A 23,101-nucleotide genomic window follows, 5' to 3' on the forward strand; every position below is an offset into this window, starting at 1 on the left:
CTATTTTAGAATAAAAACATACATTTAATTTGATTCTGTAACAGCCAGTGTAAATTTATGATACTTGTAAAGGTTAGCTTTGTTTTTTTTTTTATTCAGTTTTATTCTCTCAGTCACCGATTACTGTACTTCTAAAAACTCTTGTGCTCCGTTATTTGAAAGGTTATCTCAATTAGTATTTGGTTAGTTAAAGTCCCACACAATGATAATATCCCCCTATAAACTTGCTTTTATAATATTACTAGCAAGATGTGCATTGAAATTACTGTCTGCATTGGGCAGTCTATAACACACTCATAAAATAAGGCATCTATTCCTTTGTAGGGTTACCCTTTGGATGTATTGCATTCCAAACAAATGAGGTTATGATTGAATTTAACTTCTTAAAAAATGAGTTATTGATCTATATTGGAATGTTCTGAAATAGAAAAAGAAGCTTAGGAAGGATATTCATCTTGACAGTGTTAAAGACCATCTATACAAGTCTTGCTTAATTTTTTCCATACAGACAGCAAAAATTTGTTGATAAAGTGCTTTATGTTTACTTGTGATGTTTAACCCTAGGTATTTAAACTGATCTGCGACGATAAAGGGGAAGGTGTCCAATCTAATATTGTGTGCTTGAGAGTTCAGTGGAAAGAGCTCACTTTTATTTAAATTAATTCTGAGACCAGAAATCTTTTGAAATTCTGTTTGTGCTGTTAGGACTGCAGACACAGTATTTTGTGAATCTAATATATATAGTACCATATCATCTGCATATAGTGAAATTTTCTGTTCAAATCCTTCTCTGATAATCTCATTTATCTCATAAGCATTTCGACAATGAACTGCCAGTGGCTCAAAGGCGATTGCAAAAACCAGTGGTGACAAGGGGTTTCTTTGTCTAGTACCACGTTCTAGTTTGAAGTAGTCTGAAATAATGTTGTTAATACAAACTGAAGCTTCTGTACTGGTAGTTTGATCCATGCACAAATGTTCGGGCCAAACACAAATTTCTCCAATATAGTGAAAAGGTAGTTCCATTCAACTATATCAAATGCTTTTTTCTGCATCCAACGATATCTCTGGGGCATTAGACTTTGTGAGTGAATATATTACATTACACAGGTGTCGAAGATTGGAAGCTGACTGTCTGCCTTTAATAAATCCAGTTTGGTCTTGTGATAGTACCAAAGGAAGCACTTTCTCAGTCTTTCTAGCTAGGACTTTGGAGAGTATCTTAACATCATTATTCAGAAGTGAGATTTGTCTATATGATGCACATTGTAATAAGTCTTTATTTTGCTTAGGAAAGATGGTAATTAATGCTGGGTGAAAAGTTTGAGAAAGGTTCTATAAAATTTGCTAATAAGAGGAGAGCTACCTTAATTGAATTTTTTTTCACAAAATTCAGCAGGGTAGCCATCACGGCCTGCTGCTTTCCCATTCTGAAATGAGTTTATAGCATCTAGTAATTCTGATAGTGCCAGAGGTTTATCCAATTCCACTGCACTGAGAGTATCTAGTTGTAATGCATCCAGAAATGCATTAGATTGTGTCTTGTCTTCCTTAAACTCAGTAGAATATAAGGACTTGTAGTAGTTTCTAAACGTGTGCATTATGATTTTGTCTCCTTCTGTGTCAGTAATTGCTGTAATTGTATTGTGAACGTCCTGCTTGTGGATTTGTTGAGCTAAGATCTTACTAGTTTTCTCACCATGTTCATAATAATGATGTTTTGATTTAAAAATGAGTTGTTCTGTTTCTTTGGTTGTCAAAAGGTTGAGTTCTAAATGCAGAACCTGTCTTTTCCTATGAAGTCCTCTTTTCCTAATACTTTCCAGGCAAAGCCACATGTCATCACTAAGGTGGGTATCACTGTCAAATTAATAGGATTTGTGTTTAAATTCTGTTTGACATAAACAGCAACTAAACCTTTTCTGTTCTGTCTATCCTTCCTAATAATCTGTATCCACCTATATTACACTTATCCTCATCATTGTTATTTAGGTTTCTGTTATTGCTATAATATCATAATTATGCTCCACTATAATTTGATACTTCTAGTAATAAGGCAAGCTAGTTTTAATGTGTTATTCATTTTATTTTTTCATGTAAATGCTGGGTTAGAATTTACAATACTGTGCATTTAAATTTTTATGCTATTGTTTGTTCTTCCATGTATAGTTTTAAACCTGGGCTGTCCTAAACTCCCTGTACCCCATACTTTTATTTAAACAATCCTTGACAAACCTACTCATACACCTCCCCAACACACTGTTGCCCCTCCAGTTCAGATGTAACTTGTCGTGGTGGAACAGGTTCCTTCTGTTTTAAAAGTAGCCCCAATGTCACATAAATTTATACAAAGATTTGAGCCACGTATTCTTTACTTAAAAGCTCTCTACTCATACTGTTTGTATTCCCTTTTAATAATGAATCTTTACTCTGTCGCTCTCTTAACTGCTCTACTTTCCTGACCACTAAAAACTGTTCAATCTAGAAAAACCTGCGTAGTGAATATCTACTGCTGATTAATTTCTTTCTATCTTGACTGCTCCTACAGCTGTTTGTGCCTAACTGGAGTCTTAACACTAGCTGCCTGCCTACGTACAGTGGAGCTCCCTTCTGTTTACCGCTTCAAAGTCAGCCGTTGCCTTTTTTTCCAACAATAAGGAATCACTGTTTCTGTAGCTTATAACTATTTAACTTTAAATACAAATAACAAGTACATGTAACAAGTAGCTTTTCAAAATGCAAACCCAAACACTCAGATGCTCTTGCTCCAGTACAAGTGAATAAAAAAAAAACTCCTAAAATTCCTAGCAGCAACCAAAACAAAGTTTTAGGAGCAAAATATATTACTTAATTAACACTATAACAGTACATTAACAAGTATACAACCAGCTTCATCGATAACTTCACATCCAGCTTTTGAGAGTTTAAACATTCATAAACATCAAAGTGTCCACTACTGAAATCATCACCTGTGAATCTAAGATGTTTAAGAGGCATTGGCAGTTGTCCAAAGGTGTAAAATATTTGGCCATTTCGGTACACTTGAAAGTGACAACCGAACAATTCAGCGGCAGCCATCAACTCACTTGCAGAACCATAGGTGAAGGGCTTAAGCATTTCACTATTATAGTGCTCCTGTGTAGTATAATTATCTCCTGTACCGTCATCAGTCCACACCTTGAACCTGTCCCAGTCATTCAATACATAAGACACAATGTTTCTCCATATATCAAGAGTGAGCCTGATATGGCCGTGCAATATGTAACAAAGAGAATGGAAAAGATAGGTGCCATCTCCGGGCATGGAAACCACTCGGTAAGTGACAGTTCTTTGATCGATGGTGATCACCTCGATAGACATGTTAATGCGGGTACGGTTGGAATGATAAAGGAAATGGGTACCTGAACAATGTAAAGTAAGTCTAAAATACCTACACAATAACTATAATCGTAATAAATGAACAATAAAACAGCGGAGAAGCCGTGGATTAAATTAAAAGGCTGTAGTTATCAGCAGGGAGACGTGAATCCCGTGGCGAAGCAAGGAAGGGAATGTAGAGACTGGAGCGACGGACGGCCTTATATAGGCAGGCAGCCAATAACGTGGGAGGCGTTGGGATGGGGGACCCAATTCCGCCTCACACTGTGACTGAGCTGCAGGCTATGGATGTATATATGTACGTAAGTAGGATTTAGTTAGCGTTGGGAACCCGCATACCAAATTTCTTGAAGATGGGCCCATAATTAACAAAAACTGTTGAAAAGTTCAATATGGCGGAGGACAGTGGCATCATACCACCGAAATAAGTACCAAATGTCAGCCTTCTACCTACACAGGAATTTGAAGAATTAGTGACATTGGAAGGTTCAATATGGCGGCCGACAGTGGCGTCATACCACCGAAATAAGAATGTACATTGGTTTCGGTTAGCGCAGGGAAGCCACCTACCAAATTTCGTGAAGATGGGGTCAGCCTTCTACCTACACGGGGAGTTGGAAAATTAGTGATGTTGGAAAGTTCAATATGGAGGCCGACAGTGGCGTCATACCATCGAAATAAGTACGTACATCGGTTTTGGTTAGCGTAGGGAAGCCGCCTACCAAATTTTGTGACGATGGGGCCATAAATAAGATAGTTCAACATGGCGGACGTTGTCGACCGTTATGACCGTTACGTGGAGAATTTCGAAATGAAACCTGCTTAACTTTTGTTAAGTAAGCTGTAAGGAATAAGCCTGCCAAATTTCAACCTTCTACCTACATGGGATGTTGGAGAATTAGTGATGAGTGAGTGAGTGAGTGAGTGAGTCAGTGAGGGCTTTGCCTCTTATTAGTATACTAGCAGAATATCCGCGCTTCGCAGTGGAGAAGTAGTGTATTAAAGAAGTTATGATAAAGAAAAGGAAAAATTTTAAAAATAATGTAACATGATTGTTAATGTAATTGTTTTGTCATTTCTACAGTATATATATATATATATATATATCTATATGTATATATATATCTATATGTATATATGTATATCTATATATATATATATATATATATATATATATATAGCAAAATACCAGCTTCAGTAGTGTGTTAAAGAAGTAATGAAAAAGAAAAGGAAACATTTTGAAAATAACGTAACATGATTGTCAATGTAATTGTTTTGTCACTGTTGCTGTCACATATACAGTAATCCCTCCTCGATCGCGGGGGTTGCGTTCCAGAACCCCCCGCGATAGACGAAAATCCGCGAAGTAGAAACCATATGTTTGTGTAGTTATTTTTATATATTTTAAGCCCTTATAAACTCTCCCACACTGTTAACATTATTAGAGCCCTCTAGACATGAAATAACACCCTTTAGTCAAAGTTTAAACTGTCCTCTATGACAAGACAGAGATGACAGTTCTTTCTCACAATTAAAAGAATGCAAATAGATCTTCTTCTCTTCAGGAGCAGAGAATTTCAGAGGGAGAGAGCTCGCTCGCTCGAAAAGAAAAGCAAACAATCAAAAATCAATACTTGTGCTTTTAAGTTTGCCGCGGCATTTTTAGAGGAGCGTTAGTATCTTCTAAGCAAACAGCCTCTGTGCAAACAGCCCCTCTGCTCACATCTCCTCCGTCAGGCGCAGAGAACTTCAGAGAGAGAGAGCGAGATTAAAGCAACAATCAAAAATCAATACGTGTGCTTTTGTGCTTTTAAATATGCCGAGCACCGCAATAAAGCGGCATTTTTTTAGAGGAGCGTCAGTATCTTTTAAGCAAACAGCACCTCTGCTCACACCCCCTCCGTCAGGCGCAGAGAATGTCAGAGAGGGTGAGAGAGAGGCAGAGACAAGCAAACAATCAAGCTCCGCGCGGGATGCATATCTTATAGCATTGAGGAGTTTTAGTTAATATGTAATACATGCTCTGTTTGGGTAGCTTCTAAGCCATCCGCCAATAGCGTCCCTTGTATGAAATCAACAGGGCAAACAAACTGAGGAAGCGTGTAGCATAAATTAAAAGACCCCACTGTCTGCAGAAATCCGCGAACCAGCGAAAAAACTGTGATATATATTTAGATGTGCTTACATTTAAAATCCGTGATAGAGTGAAACCGCGATATAGCGAGGGATTACTGTATATAGATATAGATATATATATAGACATATACACATATATACACACACATATATACATACATACATACACTCTTTGGGGTGCGAGCAACTGTTGCTGGGGGTGGCAGATTCCATCAAGGAAGAAAAATGAAAAACATTATTTGTACAAAATCTTAATTTATTTATCCATTCTTAAATAATTAAATGGGCAGGCTATTTCGTATCAGTGCAATACGCTGTTTGTTGAAACGGATGACTCCCTCTCTTACGTGCAAGTCTGCGTGGATATTATGAACTATCGTATCTGTTCAAGTTTTATTTATATTTTAAATAGAAGGAATTTTTATTTAGTCGACAGAAATATCTTTGGTAGGAATGTAAGTTAAATGTAGGCATCATTGCATAAATATTTCTTCACCATACAAATGTAAAGAGTAAATTCGCCTTACAATCCAACCAAAGAGATTTGTGTCGATTAAATCAGATGTGTCAAACTCAATTGCACAGGGGGCCAAAATCCAAAACACACTTTAGGTCGCGGGCCGAACAGGATAAATATTTATTGAACACACTAAAACTAAACTTTTAAAACTTTAAAACTTTTAAAACTTAACTTTTTTGAACATAAATATGAATAAAAACAGACAGGAATATTATTCCGGAATAAATCAACTCAAACCTTAAATAACTTATAATATTTTGCTCTCCATAAAAATATATCCTGTCTAAATTATACAAGTTAGAAATAAAGTAAACGTTAAAAGAACAAACATTCAAATTTCTTTACTCTTATGTAATTTTATATAAAAAATAAACTTAAATTTTAAATATCCCAAAAGATTTTGCTCTCCATAAAAATATATCCTGTCAAAATTATACAAATTCAAATATGAACATGCTGCATGACAAAACCTGGAAATATAAATAAAATTTGTTTTTTTCAGCAATAACAAATCAAATCATTCAGTTGTCTTTGCTCATATGTCATTTTATCAGAGCTGGATGCCTGGCATCTTTTTTTGGCAACAAGTTTGTTTATGTTTGGTTGTGGAGATTCTCAGGATGGACTGAAGGTGCTCATCAGTGAGGCGACTCCTGTGTGCTCTTTTGTTAGTCTTCATCACTGAGAAGAGCTTTTCACACAGATATTTGCTACCAAACATGCACAAGGTTCGAGCCACATGTAGACGGAGCTGGAGCATTTCTGCGGGAATGGAGTGAATAAACTGTGCGGGCCCTGCAGTATCGTGCTTTGTCTTCAGTGTGCCATTACACTGCAGCTCAATCACCTCCATCTGAATCTGCACAGGTGGAGTTTCCACATCGACGGCAAATGGGTTGCGAAACAACTCAAAATTCTTTTTTTGTTCTTCAAAGTCACCAAAGTGCCGTGCGAACTCAGTGCGCAGTGCGCTCAGTTTATCAGCAAAGTGCGTATTTGGGAACACCGTTGTGCCGACTTGGTTCAACATTACTTGGCAACAGGGAAAATGGGGCAAGTTGCACTGGTGCGTTTGTGTCTCCCATAAAAGCAGCTTCACTTGAAATCACTTTGTGCTTTTGCACAGGTAAAAACGTCTGCTGAAGTGTCAGATTCTTCTTTAACTCTTCTGCTTTCTGTATCTTATGCGTTGCATTCAAGTCTTTCAGGTTATCCTGATGTTTTGTCTCATACTGCTGTCTTAGATTAAATTCTGTAATTACAGCCACATTAGCTCCACAAATGAGACACACGGGTTTACCGGCAATGTCAGTAAACATATACTCAGCCTCCCATCGGTGTTTAAAGGCTCTATTTTCAGAATCAACTTTTCTATTCGGCATCGTGTTGGCTAGCTTCACAATAACTTGCAGCATCATAAGCTAGACTTGATTAACGCGGTAAGTGTTCAGCAAGGCAGCTGAAACGCTGCATTATGGGATCTGTAGTTTATTGTGTTACCAGCGCTTCATATCCCCGGGCCATTAATAACAATAATACAGTATATAAAATGATCTTGTGGGCCGGATATAATTACAAGCCGTACCGTGTGCTTTGTTTCCGCAGTAGCTGCACTTATGAATATGCTTGTATGTATCAGACGCTTCATATTTTTTTGCTGCCTTCGAAAACTTTCTCTCGCAGTTTCGCTGAGTTTGTGCCAAACACCACCCTGACCATCTCATCTTCCTCTGCATAAGCACAGTCCTTCACCCGTGAATATTTAGCGGCAGTGTTTCTATTGGATTGTCGCTGACGGACGGCCTTATATGGGCAGGCACTAACTTACAAACGCCAGCAGCAGCCTATGAACTTAATTTAATATAAACTTACGGTTCACGCCGTGCTTTGTTTCCACAGTATCTGCACTTATGAATATGCTTGTATTTATGAATACGCTTGTATGCATCACTTGCTTCATAATCTTTTTCTGCCTTCTCAATAGGGAAATGTTGTTTTTTGTTCAGCGCTGTTTGGACGTCTTCCTTGTTCTCTACGTACTTACGTAGGAGGCGTGATGATGTCACACGAAACTCCGCCCCCCACGGCCATCCAGCTCAACTCCATTACATTATATGGAGAAAAATAGCTTCCAGTTATGACCATTACGCGTAGAATTTCGAAATGAAACCTGCCCAACTTTTGTAAGTAAGTTGTAAGGAATAAGCCTGCCAAATTTCAGCCTTCTACCCACACGGGAACTTGGAGAATTAGTGATGAGTCAGTGAGTGAGTCAGTCAGTGAGGGCTTTGCCTTTTATTAGTGTATATATATATACAAAAAAAATCCAAACCTACATGGCCCTGTGTGAAAAAGTAATTGCCTAATATTATTAAAGACCTCAGCTATCTCATGGAAAACTGTTTAAGACCATTAGTATTCACATCACTAGAGTTAAAGCATGTTGCTATCCACAGATCATAAGATAACTCAAAAAAGCCACACATCATGACAGCTGCATTAATGTTTCTTCTACATGCTGTCTCGAATGTGCATTTAATGTATGATGTATTCATTGCTGGTATTGTACTACTGTCACTAGTCTGTGAGAGTCATGGAAGTAGGAATTTCATTGTACTATGTTCACATGACAATAAAATTGAACCTAACCTTGTCTAAAAAAAACAATAAAACATGCTGTAACAATCTTCAGCACTTCACAAAATCCAAAATAAGTACTCATCTTTCTATAGATGACTGCAAAAACTTTTATAGCAACTATTCCCAGAAAAATAAACACATCCTTCTTGGTTACACGTACTTTACAGATGGGGTTATTTGCAACTGCCAGCTCCTCTGCTGGAGACAACAAAGACTAGAAGAGAAGAACATACTTATAAAGGAAAAACTTTGTGGAATCTCATGGGTCATGCGCCTCAAGTGCCTCTGAGCTCCAAGAATCTGTTTATTATTGATGAGCTCACATTAAACTATGGAGTATGTGCTAGTACAAACAATAAAAAATAAAGTCTCATGCTGACATGAATAGTGACACAGTTTCTTGGAAGGAGGAGATGCATCATTTTAAGTTTTGCAATGTAGATACACTAAGGGCACTTAGTAAAAGGGGACTTACTTGAAGTACACTACAGGCAGTCCCCGGGTTATGTATGAGATAGGGACTGTAGGTTTGTACTTAAGTTAAATTTGTATGTAAGTCGGAACAGGTACATTATTTTAAAAAATGCTATTGTTGACCAACTGTAACCAAGTGCCCTGCCAATGAATGATGGAGTTTCACCTCTCTCTGACCTCTTTATTATTTCTAATTTATTTTCAATGTTGATGATTTTTCTTTTCTTTACTGTATCACCAGCACTTGCATCAGATTTGTGTTTCAAAGACATTCTTGAAGGGTGAAAACAAAAGGTTAAGATGAGCTCTTCTGCACAGCACTGTACAAGCTATCACAGCTGGAAGGCACCCGTCGTCAACACATCTGATGTACTGACAAGAGACAACTAACTTCCTGCTATGTGTGTAACAGTACAAGCAGGCTTGCAATTGAGAATGAACGGGAGCGGCGAGGGGTGGTTCTCCAACCACCCACCACACAGTCACCTCCACTACAGTATGCTGCCTGCAGCGTCCGCCCACCAACAAGAACGAATACGGTGTGGCCAAAGGCAGGTAGTGAATCGCCCACCACCGCCCCCATTCAACAGGCAGCAACCCAAGGCACACTACAATGCTACCCCCCTGCCTCCCCGTTCACCCTCAATGTCCTCCGTTCAGCCACAACGGGGTCACCGCTTGCAGTATCACCAGCCGCCATAACGAGAACAAATGGGGGCAGCCGTGTGTGGTGGGTGGGCAGTGAAACGCACCCCTCCGCTCCATCCAGCCTGCGACCGGTCAGGAGCAGTAGCTGCTGCAGCGTGGTGAGCGGGCAGCGAACCGCCCCATCAAGGCTCCATCCTGCACACAAGCAATAGCAATAGCTGTAGCCCCAGTGACTATGGACCACGGGTCACCGCTTGCCGTCGGGAGGCGCCCAAGGGACACTACACTGCGCAAACAGTGAAATCGCCCCCCTTCAGCCTCCGTCCAGCCACTGCTTGCAGTGTCCCCAGGCCGAAGATGACGGAGTGGCAGTTACTGAGGCGCATGCGTCAAAGCTGCGGCCCCGTTCGTAAGCCGTAGGTCGGATGTCCGTAACTTGGGTACTACCTGTATATAGTAAATTGTGAGAAAATAAAAGCCATGTGTATCAAAAAGAATTAAAGCAATGTTCTGCCTCTAAATCCAATTGTTGGATTCTGGACATGCTCAAAATATATTAACATATGAGCAAAAACATAGGGTGGTAAGTTTTATACAGCATTACACATAAATAAACCATTGCTTGGTATAGTCACGATATATGTACTTAAATAAATCCTTAACTATTTAATAAAATGACAGAGCGTCTAATTCAAAGGCCTCAGGTACAGTAAGGATCTGCTAAAATGTGACATTTTCAGTGAAAAAAATCGCAACCAAATCATTTTTGAGACCTGCAGTGGATATGAGTATAACTTGCATGAATTAATGATTAATGCAAGTCTTGTTTGTAATGCTACTTAATTTTTGAATGTTTAGGTCAAATTATAAAGCTTAATTTTTATCAATGACATTTTCATTGTTTACAATGCTCCAAGCAGTGTCTCACGTCCACTTCAGTCATGTCATTGACCTCATTGGATATGACACTAGAAATATGGTGGATATTGTCCCAAACTGACAAAAGAATTATCAATGGTTTTTTTAAATCCTTTTGTTCCTAGACTTTGATTTTTGCTTTGTCCTTTGGTTTTGGTTACTCATGCTTCTTGTTTTTGCAGTTCTGACCCCGATCCTCACGTGCATTTGGCATTTCCTGGTTTCCCTTTTCACAAAAATTCTGAGGCACTGTCTTGGTATGTGCTACAACAACAGTACATTTTAAGCCATGTATGTTGTGTTCAGCAAAAGTAAAAGAGAGTACAAATGAGTCCATCTAACGTCAAATATTAAGACAATATTATTTTTGCATCTTTCACTTAGTAATATAATTACAAATTACTAGTAACATGCATATATTTTTGCTAAAAAAAAAAAAAGAATAGCCAAACACTCTGTTAGAATGACATTTAGATAATTCAATCATCGAACAGTCAATCAGGTTATTTCAGCAGATTTCCTTAATTCCAAATGCAAATGGAATACAAAACCAATATGAACATTAGCAGGAATAGAACTCGTCCATAATCCGATTTTGTAGGTAAATTGAAACTGAAAGTGTCTGTTAATAGAAATATTTGCAAAAATGCATGTTTTACTACTTATTTTGAAGAACAACATTTCAAACTTTTTATTAAAATGACTGTAAAACAATAGTAGTGGACTTTAAAACACAAAAAACAAATTATATAAAATGAACTGAATCACAGATATGTACAGTATATTGATCTTATGTTTAAACAACCTACACAGTTTTGATGACATACCTCAAAGAATTTAGAAAAGCATAATAATAGTATGAAAATCCACTAATAACTGATGATTGATCCCTCAATGGTGACATACTATCATTACTTAAGGTTCATTAAAAGGGCCACCTTCCCGTCCCAGCAGCTGTACACTTCAAGATTGCAAAGCTGCGAGGTATATTTAGAAAAATGGGAATTACATGCAGCAGGACCTGCTTCTGCTCAGTTACGCAGACAGCTGCCCTTCTAGCTGCTTACTTGTGACACAGCTGAATATGAAGCAGTACACACTTGATGGTTACATTTGGTGGCAAGTACTAAGCAATTTTAGAAATGTAATTCTAAGGGGAGTTTGTGTTTGAATTTTCAGATTTGGGTATGTGTGCCAATCCTAATGTGATGTGGGAGACCTTCTGTGACAAGACCCTGAACGTTGCTGAGGGTTGTGTTGGTGTTACTGGTGTTCCCAGAAGTAGGTGTTTCACAGGGGTGCCAGGAACTGAGAGGGACAGCTGTGAGGGCTCTGAGGGCAGATAAAGATGTGTTTCTTAGAGGAATCTGTGAGCAAGTGACACACCAACTGTGGTTGAGCGACCCGCATCCTGCTTACAGAGGAATCGAAGCATTACACACATCTGAATCTGTTCCTCGGAGAGTCGCAGTCAGGGCAGCTGATGAAACGGTCTTTGCAGATGACACTGTAGTTGTGACCTGCTGGGCTGGCTACTTTGAGCAGTTGTTCAAAGCTGATCCTCCAGCTAGGATGTTGGAAATCTCTGGGTCCACGGTTCTTGAGGCTGAACCTCCAATTAGCTGTGAACCATCCAATCTCACTGAGATTGCACAGGTGGTGAACCAGCTGAGGTGGGGAAAGGCTGCAGGGATCTGTGGTATCCGGGGTAAACTTCTCCAGGCTGGTGGTAAGGCTGTCCTCCAGGCATTACAAGCAATCTTTGCTTCCATTTGGGAGACTGGCATCATCCCAACTGACTGGAAAACGGGACTTGTCGTCCCTATCTGGAAAGGGAAGGGTGATCGCCTAGATTGCAGCAACTACAGGGGGATAACACTGCTCTCAGTGCCGGGTAAGATCCTTGCTAGGTTCGTCCTCAATAGGATCCGTGATCACTTGCTCACCTACCAGCAACCAGAACAGTCTGGTTTTACGCCTAAGAAGTCTACCGTCGACCTCATCCTGGCACTGAGGGTTCTCATGGAGAGCAAACGCGAATATCGGTACAGTTTCTTTGCTGCCTTTGTCAATTTTCGCAAAGCATTTGACTCAGTTGTTCAAGCTGCCCTGTGGGACATCCTGAAGGTTCATGGGATCCCCTTGAGGTTGCTGAATATCATGGCCAGCCTGTACACTGGTACTGTGAATGCTGTACAGAGTGGAGGCAGAACCTCTGCGTTTTTTCCAGTTGATTCTGGGGTTCGTCAGGGGTGTGTTCTTGCTCCTACTCTGTTCAATGCTTGTATGGACTGGGTGTTGGGCAAGGTCGTGGGGTCCAGCGGCTGTGGGGCATCTGCTGGTGAAGAAAGATTCACAGATCTTGACTTTACTGATGATGCTGTGATCTTCACAGAGTCAATGGAGGCTATGATCGGGGCACTCGAGAGACTGAGTGAGGAGTCTGAGCTTGCGAGTGTCCTGGATAAAAACCAAAATCCAGGCCATTAATGGCCTCTTGGGCACAGCCATCAGCAGTGTGTCTGTTTGCAGAGAGAGTGTTGACCTTATTGAGAGGTTTATTTACCTTGGCAGTGACATTCATGCCTCTGGTGACTCTTCCTGTGAAGTCAGTAGACGGACTGGGAGAGCATGGGGGGTCATGAGGTCGCTGAAAAGGAGTGTGTGGCGCTCCCAATATCTATGCAAAAGGACGAAGATCCAAGTCTTTAGAGTCCTGGTGCTTCCTGTCTTGCTATATGGTTGCGAGACATGGATGCTATCCAGTGACCTGAGAAAAGACTAGACTCCTTTGGTACTGTGTCTCTCCAGAAAATCCTTGGGTACCATTGGTTTGACTTTGTGCCGAATGGGGCACATTACCTGCATTGTGAGGGAGCGTCAGTTACGGCACTATGGCCATGTGGCGCGTTTCTCCAAGGGTGATCCGGCTCATAAGATTTGATACTTGCCGTTTGTAAATGTACGTAATTTCTTAACTTACACCCATTTATTGCGATAATAATATTGGATGCCAATTACATTTTTGCGATTTTTTCTGTACTCATCAACTGAGTTTTTATTCACACATATGACTTAACATCTGCAAGATGCAATGGAGCAAGCAGGTGCATGTGTCCTTGGTGCAAAATGCATAGGAATAGGGAAAATGGGCATAGGGCCAGAGTTAAGCCTGCACTACCACAAGAAAGCAGCATTATAGAGCTGGGATTCCATTCAAAAGACATAGCTTTCCTTTGACTTCTAAAGACTTCTTTGAAACATCCAATCATTGTGCAATAAAATGATGATCTTCATCTACTTGTAAGCTCTAGGATCTTTGGAGTCTCCTAACATGAGACCTAGACTTGCCTTATTAAGCTGTATTTTCTCAGAGTATATCCACTAAACTATACCTTATATCTGGAGGTTTAACTGCAGTGAAGACTTTTCTGGCCATGAAATACTGAAGTACTGAGATCTGTCACCGTGGACCTCTCTATCATAAGAAAAATTCTGCAACATTATGCCTATTCCAGGCTGTTGCTGTGTGCCATTCAGGCCCTGCAATCAACATCCTTAGCTTTAAGATGAACCTGTTTAAGTTGTTAACAGGAATCCATTAAGGATGCAGCTTGCCTTCCATCTTGTGTATAAGCTTGTAGATCCCTTGATGGTGCCATCTGTGCCCAAGGTAGACAAGTTCATATAACTCAGTTTCTTGCTATCAAATGAGTGTAGAGAATATAGTGGTACCCCCAAAGAAATCATTCACTGGTCGCATGATTACAGGTATTATATCATATTGTGCCAATGAAGTGGGTGAAAAAAATCTCTAATTAATTCATTGTACCTTTACCCTCACCTATTGCCAAGGCTTTTGGGTAATCCTAAAAGAATAAGACATCAGGTAAAGGCAAATTAAATTAAATTTCTATGCAGTGCTTGCACATCACATTCTACAGAACAGGAAGAGAAAACAAGAAATCCAGGTGGACACTGCAGTAGACATGCCTATAATAGAAAGAAGCCATTCAATATATACTAGACATCTAGTAAGATGCCCAATGGCACCCCTCAAAAGAATTGTAATGGGAGGAGACCCGGGCACAGAACCAAAACTCACTAGGATTATATTTCTCAGCTGGTCTGAGTGCACATTAAATTCTTAGAAATGAGCTTAAGCTTATTGTTTGGGATAATTAAGTCAGGTATGCCTAGTTCAGTTGATGAAAAATTTACTAGAAAATTACAGAAACTCTTATGTAGAACAATTTAAAAAATATAAGACATCACAAGCATGAACAACTTCAACAGAACAGGTTTTCCTACAAAACTCACTCACCATTCACAAGGCTGTAGAGACCTAAAAGCTTGCAGAGAAGCATCCATTCCAGCAAAGTCCCAAAATTTCACATCATAGTCATAGCCACCAGTGACCAGACGGGCACCAGAAGGATCCAGGCCCAAGGCAGACACCTAAAGTTCAAAGAACACATTAGTTATTTTTCCTACCAATTAAAAATTATGAATAAGGGCTTTTATGTGTTTTAGAAACGAGAGACCCCAATCTGTAAACATTCTTTTAGACAAAATGAACTATGAACCAACTTAGATTAGTCTAAAACAGCTAAAGAAAAAAAATTATCCATAAAAAGAAAAAGCTTACAAAGAAAAAACATAAACCAAACAAAAAGGGCTCAATAATTTTAAATTTCTTTAGCAATCTCAAAACACTCCAAATTATTCAATTACTTAGCTAAAACCACATCACTGTGTAAACTGCTCAACTGTGCGCCAGCAAGAAAATATTTAACTAATAACATTATACATATGCATCAAAATGTATAGAGGTAAAACGTAAAACCAAAGAATTTATTCTTTAATAATGTCCCAAATCACAAACATTTAATGCCTATTTGTTTGCTATTACCCCAGATAAAACATTAATTTTGTATACCCATGCAGTTAGTTTTCATAAACTGATCTGTGTGTTCTTCTTAAAGGATGCTTGTTATCTTAGAATATCCAGAATACATCAGAAAAATATTACAGCATTAAAAAACAATGGAATCATTTGTTTTCTGGACATGGTCTCTGTAAGGAAATGCAGTCACTCTTGGTCGCATTTTGCTTACACAATGTTTCTGTAGTTAAGACTCTTTAACATTAGCACTCTCCTCTTAGTTGTTCAGATCAGTAGTTTAAAAGGGCCCTTAAACTGATTTACCATGGCATTAAGAACAGAAAGTCCAAACTCTAAAAGGCAGGTTGCTCATTAACATTGCATATACACAGTATTTAAATAATAAAAAAACACTATAAACACACACACTACACTTTGTCAAAAGTATTGGGACAGCCCTCCCAAATCACTGATTTCAGGTGTTCCAATCACTTCCATGGCCATAGGTGTATAAAATCAAGCACCCAGGCATGCAGACTGCTTCTATAAACATTTGTGAAAAAATGAGTCGCTCTCAGGAGCTTAGTGAATTCAAGCGTGGTACTGCGATATGATGCCACCTATGTAATAAGTCCATTTGTGAAATTTCCTTGCTACTAAATATTCCATGGTCAACTGTTAGTCGTATTATAACAAAGTGGAAGCAATTGGGAACAACAGTAACTCAGCCACGAAGTGGTAGGCCACGTAAAATCACAAAGCAGGGACAGCGCATGCTACGGCACACAGTGTACAGAAGTCCCCAACTTTCTGCAGAGTCAATACCATCCTCTATACTTTGTGTGACTTCTAGATTAGTTCAAGAACAGTACATAGAGAGCTTCATGGATTGGGTTTCCATGGTCGTACAGCTGCATCCAAGCCTTGCATCACCAAGTGCAAAACAAAGCATCGGATGCAGTGTAAAGCACACCGCCACTGGACTCTACAGCAGTGGAGACTCTGCTGACTCTGTCTGGAAATCTGATGGACGAGTCTTGATTTGGCGGTTGTCAGGAGAACGGTACTTGCCTGACTGCATTGTGCCAAATATAAAGTTTGGTGGAGGGGGCATTATGGTGTGGGGTTGTTTATCAGGTGTTGGGCTTAGCCCCTTAGTTCCAGTGAAAGGAACTCTTAATGCTTCAACATATGAAGACATTTTGGACAATTTCATGCTCCCAAATTTGGGGAAACAGTTTGGGGATGGCCCCTTCCTGTTCCAACAATACTGCACACTAGTGTACAAAGCAAGGTCTAGAAAGAAATGGATAAGCGAGTTTGGTGTGGAGGAACTTGACTGATCTGCACAAAGCCCTGACCTCATCCCAACAGATCACCTTTGGGATGAATTAGAGCAGAGACTGCGAGCCAGGCATTCTCATTCAACATCAGTGCCTGACCTCACAAATGCTCTCCTGGAAGAATAGTCAAAAATTCACATAAACCAACTCCTAAACCTTCCCAGAAGAGTTGAAGCTGTTATAGCTGCAAAGGGTGGGCCAACTCCATATTACAAATGCCATTAAAGTTCATATGTGTGTCAAGGCAGGCGTCCCAGTACTTTTGACAATATAGTGTACTACTCTGCTTAAGTCTGCAGTAACAGAGCGGGCAACTGTGCACTTTATAAAAGGAAGATCAGTTTGAGCAGACATTAAAGGAAACCACATAACTGAACCAATGAAAAGATGATGCAGTTTCAGGAAAAGATATGCATGTATTAATCCAGCTTTCATATTTTCATTTTGCCTAAAAGCCAAAAATCAGTAGAAGAAAATCCTTTGAAGCCTCATCAGAGAAGACTTTAAGTCTCACCTAGAGAGGTTTATGTCAATGGAGAACCTGGAGCAATGCAAATGATGGAGCACAAATTTCTTTAGTATTATCTAGGGTTTTGAATTATTTTAATTTAACACAAATGGGGGGAAGCTTGTTACTTTATCCCAATACAATGCTTTATACCGAATGGCACTATAATCATGGCTACATTTCATCTATAATGTAACATTTCTTTCACATACCATTGAGCACAACCTTGTTACTTGTACCAGAATAGGTGTTGTAGGGATTCGGTGTAACTACCATTTATTCAAGATAAGAATGCTTGAGGAAAGTGTTGAAATGTACTTGGCCAAACCAGACATTCCAAAGATGATCGAACTAAACCTAACCATTACCTATTTCAAGCCAGTATAGTATAAGATTTGAACTGACTGATTTGTTCATGTTCCAGTGAAGAGTGGTGAACAAAGCACAGAGGAATGGAAATTGGAATTTACATTTTTCAAAACCTGATGCATTCATTTGGACATACTTACTAGCATGCACACAGACTCATATCTGACGAGTCTCCAGCATTTTATTAAACACTATATGTGCTACTTTGTGCTGAATGCAAAAATATATGTGGAAGACAAAAACAAGTACATTAGGCTTTGCAAATCAAACAACTGAACTTCAATCAGTTTTGTGGTGGAAAAGTCAAAACAGGTTGCAGTTGAATCCCCACATACACCTCATTTTGAAGATGTTAAAGGAACGGAAGTATATTCATTAAAAAATTTAATGACTATTCTTATAGTTGTAGAAGAGGTACTAAATGCAAATCTAACAGAACTAAATCCCAAATATATGTTTTAGAAACTGCCTGATTCTTCCCTACCTCTGGGAATTAATATACAGTGGTGTGAAAAACTATTTGCCCCATTCCTAATTTCTTATTCTTTTGCATGTTTGTCACATAAAATGTTTCTGATCATCCAATTGAGATGCTATGGCATGACCTTAAAAAGGCGGTTCATGCTAGAAAACCCTCAAATAAAGCTGAATTACAACAATTCTGCAAAGATGAGTGGGCCAAAATTCTTCCAGAGCGCTGTAAAAGACTCGTTGCAAGTTATCGCAAACACTTGATTGCAGTTATTGCTGCTAAGGGTGGCCCAACCAGTTATTAGGTTCAGGGGGCAATTACTTTTTCACACAGGGTCATGTAGGTTTGGATTTTTTCTCCCTAAATAATAAAACCATCATTTAAAAACTGCATTTTGTGTTTACTTGTGTTATATTTGACTAATGGTTAAATGTGTTTGATGATCAGAAACATTTTGTGTGACAAACGTGCAAAAGAATAAGAAATCAGGAAGGGGGCAAATAGTTTTTCACACCACTGTACATTGCTACAGATACCCATTTCTTAGCTGCACCCCATTCAATCTGTGTGTAATACAAGCTGGAAATTAGAGCATTACATTTAGAGTACTTTCCTATTAGTTATGACAAATAAATGAAAAAGACTAAACCCATTTCACTTGTAATGTTTGTAATCAACTTCCACTGCTATCCTAAATTATCCTTCACATATCTCTCTGAATAATTGTAATAAAACAGGTTAATTTAGGGCCTAAAGGACAAATAACAGAACCGTTTAAATAACTTTTCATAGATCACTTGTCTTAAAATGGACCTGGGATTTTGATTTCCTAATTATAACTGACAAAATGTTAATTGACTCACTGTTAATTATGTTTGCTTTAGAAACAAAGGCTGCTGTGTGACTGACTGTGTGGTGTAGCGGGTCCACAGTTCAAGTCAAAAAGGCCACTTTTTAAATAAATAATCGCCACACTCGCGGCTTAGCGAGGGGGCGTGTTATGTGTGGCCGGCCGATCAGTTCCCAGGGAATTCCTGATGCGGATGATCCTAGCTTAAGTGCACAGGTGAGGAGTTGTCCGCATCCGTAATTGTTCCCGGGAACTGCTAATTGGCACATTTGATCCACGTCCCCGTGATAAACAGAAGCATGAGGCAGCTAGGGGGAGAACAGGAAAGAACTGGAGGTTAATGGAGAAGGAAGCAGGTAGAGGAAAGCCGGTGCAGGACAGCGAGCGAGACAGAGAAGATTCGATGGAGCAAATGCAGGCAGCTGGGAGGTGACTTGGACTCCTCTCAGTTCTAATAAAGAGTTTTCCCCACCCTTTTATGATGTCCAAGTCTCAGTCCAGATGGAGCCCAACGTAGCCAGGGATCGGAGGGCGACCGGACCAGTGTGGAAGGCAGCTGCACCTGCAGGTAGGGTGACTCCCCTGTTGCAAAGCCCGATGGGAGAAGCAGGGGAGCCGACAGGTAGAAAGAAGAAGGCCCCATGCTTTGGATTTTAAGAGACTGCTTCCAGCCATTGTTTTAACCTTGTTTGTGTTGTTTTTAAAGGACTTGTTTTTTTTACTAATGGATTTTAACCTCCACTAATTCACTCATTTTAATGGATTATTTTTTTAAAGAAGACTTTTGATACACTGCACTTTATTTAATTTGAACACTGTTTTGGTGTTTGCTGGTTTTAAAATACCTCTCACCTTCCAGGAAAGAAGGAAGTGCATACATATAATATAAAGAAGAACTCAGGATTAAAAAAAAAAAAAATTATTTTAACAGGGCGGTTAATCCGTCAGCTGGTTAATGCGAGGCCAGTTAAGAGAGATTGCACTGTACTATTGAATTGATAAGGATGATTTTCTTGAAACAATGTATATTAATAACACTTCTATTATTACTAAAAAAAAATGTTATTAAGTAATGAATAAATCATTCACTCTCAAGAAAGAATACATACTTTAGAAACATGTTGTTGCCAAATGGACCAACTGTATATTTTAGTACTGCAGTGCAGCAATATTTAAATACTCCAGGGTATACAAGAATAAAATATTTCCCATAAAGAATTCTAAAACATTTCCAACAGCTCTCCTGGTTATACTGGTAATGCTTTCAAATGTAAATATAAAAAATGAAATTAAAAATGAAATTATCTGATGTTGACATCATGAAGACCAAAAATTTCATTAGGGTAATTAAGTGCATTATCATTACGTTGATAGCATTTTTAGGAGCTTAAAAGAAAATAAAGAAATACATCTTACCGTCTTTGTGCCATGTTGAAGTGTGATTTCATGTGTGTCGGGAATTCGTTTCACAGGGTTCTAAATAAAATAATTGTACATGCAAGTTAATACTGTTCACAAGGAAAAAGTATTTCATATATTCTGTGCTGTAAATGTCATTATTTTAAAACAAGATCTTCAGGGAGGTAAAAAAAATCGTTATCCTCCCAAATAACCACATAATGATTTCACTTAGTCCAGTTAGAGGGTCAAAAGGAATACTGTCTTAAATGCATTGGGCACATGGCAGAAACTACCTATAGACGGTTACCTTTTTGTCACAGTGCACTCACTCACACACATCTAACTAAGTTAGAGTTGCCATGGAACATAGGTATATGTAGATAACTGGAGCACCTGGACAAAAACTCAGATGACCATGGTGAGAGGTTCAAGCTTGACAAGCATGATGGTGCCAGAATTCAAACACATGGTTCTGAATTTTTGAAAAAGCATTTCTAAACATTGTGCTTCTCTCACTGCTGCTTTCATCTTCTAAACTGAAAGAAAAATGTCATCATAAGCTACTTAACTACAAAAAACAAACAGCAAATAAATAAATATAAAGACAGGTGAAATAAATCTTGATTCTTTGTTCCCAGAAATGCTCGCAAATTCCTTTGAATAGTTTGTTTAAATTGACGCAAAGAAGCCTCCCACAAACATCTCACAGATAATTTGCAAATTATTCTGTAGTTTGTCTAAAATGTGCATTGAAAATTACGTTGCCTAATACTTGAGTATATAAAAATGACAAAAAGAAAATCCCTTGCTACACAGCAAGGTCCATTAGTTTAATGTACTGTGTTTACACAAATTTTATGATTTTATTGTGTATTCTGTTTTGAACCTAAATTAGGCATCAAGTTGTTGTTAGTCTAGGGCAGGGGTGGTGAACTCCAGGCCTAGAGTGCCGCAGTGGCTGCAGGTTTTCATTTTTACCATCTTCTTAATTAGTAACCAGCTTTTGCTGCTGTTTCTTTTAATTAACTTGACTCAGGCCCCATAGTTGTTTGTTTTTCTTTAATTAGCAGCCAAACAATAATGAGACACAAAACAAGCCACCACATGACCAGCTCCCCTGTGTCCATTACACAATATCTGAAAGTAAAGAAAGGTGATGGTCTTGGTAAGGTTGATCTCTCAGGTCATAAAAACATTTTGAAAGTGCTCTGAGAAAGAACAGAAAAACAGTTTTCGAAATTTGTGCTGTGGCAGAATGAAAGCAGCAATAAGCCATGGAATTAAATAACGGGCTTAATTAACAGCAAGAATCGGCTTCTCATTAAGGAAGTGATTGGAGTGAAATTGGTTGGAGTTTGAAGCCCCAGTTTAGCTGGGCATCTGTTAGCCCATTTCACATCTCATTTCTGCTTGTCTGTCATTTAATGAAGAAAGAAATCAATTCAGATGGCTGAACTCTTCTAACAGGCCTATTAAAGTGATGGGGAAATAGTTAATTAGCATTGAAAACTGGTTTACTGATCAGGAAAAGGGTTAGAATGAAAACCTGTAGTCACTGCTGCACTCCAGACCTGGAGTTTGCCAACCCTGGTCTAGGGTTACCTAAAAATGACTACTTAGAACATTTCATCCATCCACAAAGTCTACACATTAAACAGCATCATAAAATGTCATACTGTCATTTATGATGGACCCCTTTACTGCCACCAGTTAATATATTACGGATGTCTTTAAGAGGAAGCCTTAGAGTATGTGTAAACTGCACACAGACAGAGACCAGCCATGAAACTGAACCCAAGTTCTTAAAGATTTGAGGCAGTCAATGTAACATGTGTGCCACCATACTGCACATTACCTATTTAAGCAAAATAAGAACAAGCTATATGTCCTGTATTTCAGAAAAGAGAGTATTTTCTATAATACTTAGACAGCTGGTTTCTATCCTGATAATGTTTTGATTACCAGTTCTCTCACGCTAGCAATCAGTTAGCAAGAAAAATGAGCTTTTTTACTTGTGTTCTGAACTGTGACATAATACAAAATTGTTACAAAATGTGACGACTGTAAATTTGTAATCAGTGAATAGACATTAATGGCTTTACACAGCTGAGAATTTGTCAGTTAAAAGAAAATTTCTTAGTATAACATTTCATCACAGTATTTTGTTAACACAAAAAAATAGCAAAACTCAAACTAGTTTTTGAAAATATGGGATTAATACATATTACGTGAAATAAGAGGATTAAATTCTTTGACTTTGGGCTTAAAGCAAAAGAGAGCAGAAGTATTATTACAAAATATTCAAAAATAAATGTTGCCAGAAAAAGACAACCATAATAAATATTTTTATTAAGGTGGTTTTAAAATGATCAAACCAAAACAGTGGTTTTAAAGTGCAGAAACAAAGCAAAACTTAACATATTAGGGTGTTTTTAATTTTTATTTTTTTGAAAAGGAGAGCATTACAATCGCATATTACTCAATCAAACATATAACTACATAACCAATACAACAATTTACTTCAAAATCAATCCAGTGAAAACAAAAGAACAATAGAAA

The 23,101-nt window shown here is 38.6% G+C and overlaps 1 protein-coding gene across 5 annotated transcripts in view; it reads right to left on the reverse strand.

Moving 5' to 3' along the window:
* Positions 1-23,101, reverse strand: part of LOC120527351 (WD repeat-containing protein 70) — a 345,189-nt gene that overhangs the window by 264,996 nt on the left and 57,092 nt on the right. For all 5 annotated transcript variants that reach the window (XM_039750656.1, XM_039750657.1, XM_039750658.1 and 2 more), the window contains 2 exons: positions 20,558-20,617; positions 15,039-15,172 (listed from right to left, as the gene is read on the reverse strand). In XM_039750656.1, the coding sequence (XP_039606590.1) occupies positions 15,039-15,172; positions 20,558-20,617 (194 nt within the window). The remainder of the gene's footprint in view (positions 1-15,038; positions 15,173-20,557; positions 20,618-23,101) is intronic.

Source organism: Polypterus senegalus, chromosome 4, assembly GCF_016835505.1.
Source record: "Polypterus senegalus isolate Bchr_013 chromosome 4, ASM1683550v1, whole genome shotgun sequence".
Classification (NCBI taxonomy): domain Eukaryota; kingdom Metazoa; phylum Chordata; class Cladistia; order Polypteriformes; family Polypteridae; genus Polypterus; species Polypterus senegalus.